General features: G+C 30.0%; 1 protein-coding gene across 1 annotated transcript; it reads right to left on the reverse strand.

Moving 5' to 3' along the window:
* Positions 1–677: 677 nt before the first annotated feature.
* LOC128126134 (uncharacterized) lies at positions 678–1,800 on the reverse strand. The gene is made up of 4 exons (XM_052763872.1): positions 1,574–1,800; positions 1,125–1,493; positions 796–879; positions 678–683 (listed from the first exon to the last, which is right to left on the reverse strand). The coding sequence occupies exons 1-4, from the start codon at positions 1,700–1,702 to the stop codon at positions 678–680; spliced, it is 588 nt and encodes a 195-aa protein (XP_052619832.1). The 5' UTR covers positions 1,703–1,800.
* Positions 1,801–6,928: the final 5,128 nt, after the last annotated feature.

Below are 6,928 nucleotides of genomic sequence, written 5' to 3' on the forward strand. Positions count from 1 at the left end.
GGAGGCATTATTGTATGTCGGTCGCTCTCAAACCGTCTCTCCATCAAAAGTCGGTACCAAATGGTTATATGCTGCACACATGATACTTTTGTTATTGACTAAAAAACAATTAACTTTTAAAAGAATTAATTAACAATTTATTTACCGCTGACTCCAACCATCCGTCGTGTGTATGCCCAAACAATGAGCTCCAAAAATCTCTATCTAACACGAAATTAAACAAACGATGCTGCACATCGTATGAATGCAATACATAATTTTGGATGACATCCTCACCGCCTGCTACGTAAGGTTGCAGGTGCAACATGGAGAAGTCATGAGCAACACCAAAAACTGGAGGAGGAACGGGGCATGTTGATTTCATACCAACCTTCTTTTTTGTTCTTCTTTTTTGTTTCGGTGTCGTGTGCAACTAAAAACAATATTCAAATGTTTAAATGTATATCTTTCAGATAATTCACATAAACATAAAATCATCAGTTTATAAATAAAACGAATACCTCGGTGTATGGAGTGCATAAAAATTGTGATGGTTTTCGACTCCTAGGTTTATCGGGTGTAACTTCTTTGTCATCATCATCATCATGAAAATAATCTATATTTCCCGTTATTATTAGTTCGTCTTCATCCGGCACATCATCATCAAATTTGTTCCCTGCATTGTCATTCCTCTCCTCTCACTCCTACATTAAAGATAATACTTTATACTTAATAACGAAATACACATAATTTAATAAGCAATAATATCTAAATAAACAAAATATTAATATAATATTAATGTAACTATATAATAACCTCTTTAACTTCACTATAATCGTTTACATCACACACATCATCATCAAATTTGTTCCCCGCATACCGAGTACTCTCCTCCAACACCTACATTAAAAATATAACTTTTTACTTAATAACAAAATACACTTTATTAAAAAGTAATTATTAAAATCGTAAAGGTAACATCTATAACAACCTTGTCGTCTTGAGTATCACCAAAATTTTTTTGAGTTGTATTGTTTTTATTCATCACTTCATCTTGCACAACCTATATTTTCAAATATAAAATATGAACACAGGTATTCATATATGTTAATAAAATTTAATAAATAATGTAGCGTGTAACTAACCTGTTCATCATAATTTCTTTGTGACACTGTCGGTTCCTCAAAAAAAATGTCGTTCCAAAATTGTTCATTATTCACTTCTTCAACAAAAACCTCTGTAGGTTGTCGGTTCATAAACACATGCTGCTCCAGTGCATGTACCCGTTTCAACAACTCGTCTAGCTTGTGTTTCCCACTGCCCCGACCTCTACCATGAGAGCGACCACTGGACGACATACTAGACGAAGATTCGTCTTGTCTCCTAAAATGGTCCCGTACTGGGGATGGAACTGCTTTCCCTTCACCATATACATACTCTTGAAATGACATATAATAAAAAGATGTCATCTCACCATCACCCGGTAACATGTTTTGTCTTGGTGGTAGCCCCTCCTAAAAAATTAAACATATTAAAAATGCATATAAAACTATAATAATCAACTTTATTAATAATAAACGAAATATTTTTAAACCTGCATCTTTGACCAAATCTTGTTCACGTCAACCCATTTCAATTTTTTTGTTCCGCTCCATCTTTTCATCCGAGGCAAGTCTTTATTTTTTCTCAATGCAAATCCACATGCACGAACAGCCGGAATCATCTCATATATCCATATCTACAATTTTGTACAATAACAGTAATAAAAGTTAAAATTAAAATAAAAAATATAACAATAAAACAATATAAATATAAGAAAAATTTTATACCCTAATTGGAGCCGTAAATCCTGAGACGGAATATTTTAAAGTTTGACCACGCTGAGGAAGTGATAAATAATGATGTATCTTACTCCACGTATCCTCAAGGTCACCATAAGTAAAATCCCATAGATAGCTACCCCAAGCGAAGCTAACAAAACAAAAAAAACAAAATTCATTATTATATAAATTATAACTTTAATAAAATAGAACTTTTAACGTAAAGAAAATATACCTATTCCAGAGATCCAAATTCTCAGCCAAAAAAAACCAATCTTGTGGCACCCGATCGTTAACTTCTTTGCCCAAAAAACCTTCACACAAAATGTATATCAAACATACTCTAACTGCATCAATGTCGTCAAGTGCTAGGAATGTTTGATTTAAAATTAAACTTTTCAGGTCGCCGATTTTCACCGAACTATTAGTATGGTCCGGAAATAGCCGTTCACGCAGTAAACATCTTTTTTTACTGCTTATTAATTTTTCCGACCCTTTTCTCCCAATGTTTTTTGGATACTCCCCAAAATTGAAGCCGGTAATCAAACAAAACTCTTCCGGCCCATAAACCATTTTGGTATTGCCTACTCGAAAATATAAACGTTTTATTCCATCTGGAGATAAAACAGGGTCCGGCCGGATCTGATGAAGGAACATTTTATGAAAAAATAAAGCGTCCCCTTGTAAACGAGGGACATCAATAAAATAGCCAAAGACGGTATTTCTGAAAATAGCACGTCGGGCATCATCTAAAACTTCAAAGACTTCCCATATGTTACCGCCAGAGCCTTTTAGGTTCGCAAAGGCTTTCGTATTCATTAAACTAAAATCATCTGCAAAAAAAAAAAACACAAAAACAAATTAGATAACTAAAAAATATTTTTTTTTTTAAATATATGATTACGAACTGCAAATACTTTCTTAATTACTAATATATATATATATTTCCGATAAAAAACAATAACATACACATATATAAACAATTTTCCAAGTTATACAACAAATATATTTACGATAGATTACAATATCATACATAATTATATAAATATTTTCAACTTAAACATATTTTCAACTTAAACAAATTTTCAACTTAAACGACAAATATATAAACAATTTTTATCTTTCTAATTAAAACTAACATTATATAACCATAACCATATAAACAAAAAAATTTAAAAATAAAACGACAACCAAACTAACAATTTTGCAAGTTATACGACTACTTTATACACATTTTTCAACTTATACGACAAATAAAAACAATTTCTAACAATATATATACGAAAAATTTTCAACTTATACAAATGTTATACGACAAATATATATACAGTTTATATAAACAATTATAGGATAAAAATTTACAAGATTTCAGGTTATACAACAACTAAAAAAACTACAAAAATAACAAATTGTAAACATTATCCACGCAGTCTCTACTTGTCTCTACATGCATTTAAACTTCAAGTATACTAAAAATATACTAAAACTATCAAACACAACAAAATTACCCTTTTTTAACACTAAATAATACAACAATTGATAAAAAAAAATAACTTTAAACATTAAAAGAGTTAAAATCTAACCATATTTGCGGGATTGTTGACATAATCCTCCATTTTCTTCAAAAACTAGCCAAAATTCCAAGAGAAGCCCAAAGTTAGAGAGAGTTTTTGTGTAGAGAATGGTGAAAATGAAAAAAAAAAAAAAAACGTTTTTATACCTAAAAAACACCCATTTCGCAGATGGGACCTTCTCACCTGCGAAATGGGTGGCTAAATATGTAATCCCGATTTTTTTTGGCTATTTTTGTAATGCAATTAGTGTAATTGGCTATTTTTATCATTTTCTCTAAAAAAAACCATAAGGTATAAAACAATTAACTTAAATTACAAACAACTAATATCTGAAAAACTTTAAATCACTAGTAATTAACAATAAATATCTTACAATTGTCAAATTTCAACATTTTCCAAAGTTAAACATACGAAAAACCAACACTTTTGTTTCAAGAATTTTCTCTTTCTTTCATCCATTAAACTTGTCATATTTTTAATATTTAATATATTAACAATTAATAAAAAAATTGTATATAATATATACGGTGCGGCGCGATTATTGTTGCGGTTTTTTAAAACTAATAACCGCAAATTTGCGGTTTTTGAAAAAACAAATAAAACTAACCATCGATTTTTATTGCGGTTGTGTTTACTCCGTTGCGGTTTATGCGGCGAATTTTAGTCAGTTGTGCATACTTTTTTTTTTTGGAAAGGAAAGGAAAAATAAAGCGCATAGGCACAGTTATGATAACAAGCCTTGATATAATATTTACCTACATAAGTAGGTCAAATGTGTCGTGCACTAGTTCGATCTCTAGAGTGACCCTCTTTGCACCGTTGCTGATAGGATCACTACCACCGGTCCCATATGGAGTTGGAGAAGACGGCTGCTAAATGGTTCTGACTCCACAGAATTTAAAGCCTCATTGAAGCTTATAAATGGGGTGTTCTTGAGCTCTTGACGGGTCCGATAACTTCATTGTTTTATCCGTTCGTGCTGCATTTGACTATGCATATCTTCCTTCTGCCGTTGCTGTTTCAAAAAGGATAGTGCAGGTATAATTCAAATATACGGAAAGTTAAGACTTGGGTTCGTATTCTTGGAAACAATAAATATAGTTTCTATAGACTAAAATATATATATATATATATATATATATATATATATATATATATATATATATATATATATATATATATATATATATATATATATATATATATGGTTAAGTTCAAATAAGAACACTATTTAATATTAGAACACGAGAACACTACTTTATGTTACTATATATATATATATATATATATATATATATATATATATATATATATATATATATATATATATATATATATATATACATACAGGGCCGACCCAAATACATGGGCGACTTGGGCTGAGGCCCAGGGCATCAAATTTTCAGGGGCATAAAAAAACTCCAGTTTATAGTATATACTGAAATTGCCCAAGAATGTCGCCCATATCTATTATCTATTTACTACGTGAGAAAGAATGATGGGTGAAAGCAAGCGACACACAATCATCAATTACGCATAGAGAAACCAAACGTCCGCTGCTCCTGCCTCCTAGAGACCCGTTGGCGTTGGTGTAGATGGGAGAAATCAATTCCTACCTAGAATACGTCTCCCTTAAAGGTTTGTTATAACAACGATTTCTTTTATCTGGTCTGGTTTGAAAGTTTGATTTTTTTATAATATGATACAACAAAAGCTGATTCTGGATTTCTGATTTATTGATTAGGGTGCGATTCATTTTTGGTTGCTTTAGAAATCGGAGTTGGATTAGTTCATGAGCTCATTTTCGAAATCTGTTTATTAAGGTTTGTTGGAAATTTGATTTCTTCTCTATTTCTTCTTTACCGATTCACTAATTTAGGGGTGATTTGTTTTTGTTGTCTGATTCATAAATCTTATTAGGATCGGTTCATGAGTTCAATTTCGAAATCTGTTAATTAAAGTTTTGTTGGAAACTTGAATTCCTCTCTATTTCTTCTTTAGGGATTCATTGATTTGGGTGTGATTCGTTTTTGTTGGTTGTTTCAGAAATCCGATTTCTCCTCTGTTTATGCTCGACACCTACTTCAGAAATCAAGAGTGGATGAGTTCAATTTCGAAATCTATTCATTAGGTTTGTTTCAAAAATTAGCTTTATTTCTTATCTATTTGGTTACAGTAAAAAAGAATCAAAAGTCAAGGTATCTAAGTTTTGTTATCTGATTGGTGCTCTTATCTGCTTGTGAAGTAAGAGCTAAACTTTTAACTTTATTTTATTTTGAATATCTCAAATATGAACTTGGATTTCCTAAAAACCATATTTATAATAGAAAACAATTTGATGAAATACAATATTTTGAAATTATTTTTGGTTTTTTGTTTGATGGTTCCAAATAAATTTGTTTAGCTGATAATAAATTAAAAATGTTGTTTAAATATTGAGTCCAATTTTATATACAGTGAAAAATATGATGTTGATGTAATTAGTTTATTTACTGAGTTGCCAATTTTGCAGAAAATGTTTCGGATGAAATCATATAAAGGTGAAAGTCCTTGGACATCTAATCAAATAATGGAGTATGCAAGAAGAATGGATATGTTCCCTAATATGTTGATTGCATAAAGGATATTGTTGAGGGGTCCTGGTTACCGTTGGTTTCGTAGAAATTATTTTTTTTTCAAAACTGAAGCTCTTGAAATCTTATCTCCTATCTCCGAAGAATAATGTCTCACGAAAAAATGAATGGATCAGTAATTTTAAGTATTGAAAGTGATTTTTTATAAAATATTGAATATTGTAAAATAAGAGATGTTTTCTCATCAAAAAATGCACAAAGACATCATTTTAGGGGATTTTTTAGGTTTTTTATTGTATTATTTGTTTGATTCTAGCATTTATTGCACTTTTGTTTTATAAATATTTTATGCATTTGTCTCCGGTATCGTATTGTACATATATAAGAGCATAAAATTTTTATTTCGCCCGGGATAGTAAAAACAATGGACCGGCCCTCTCTCTCTCTCTCTATATATATATATATATATATATATATATATATATATATATATATATATATATATATATATATATATATATATATATATATATATATATATATATATATATATATATATATATATATCACTATCGTTATTTTTTCGTCGGCAGATAAAGTCTATATTGTGAAACGACTTTATGAGTAGGACAATGGGATCCTAGAATGATACGAAACAGAAAGTGTGACCAAATCTGCATATTATTTTATAGTGTTCTGTGATGAATATAAATATGAAGAAAGCTTGTGCTCCTTTGTAGTATTGAGAGATAGAGTTCACTTTTTTTTTCTTTGTGAATTTGGCGAATAGATTGTGGGTTCTCTAATACATTATAATGAAAAGGAGGAAGCAAGATGTTTAATAGGATTTGATAATGTTCTGTGTTCTTGTACATATTGAAGTGGGGTTTTATGCGATACAATTCGTATTAACTTATTAATTAATTGTTATGAATATAACTTTTATATAACTTGTATTAGATTGTGATCGTGCATAAAATGA

Source organism: Lactuca sativa, chromosome 5 (assembly GCF_002870075.4).
Source record: "Lactuca sativa cultivar Salinas chromosome 5, Lsat_Salinas_v11, whole genome shotgun sequence".
NCBI lineage: Eukaryota > Viridiplantae > Streptophyta > Magnoliopsida > Asterales > Asteraceae > Lactuca > Lactuca sativa.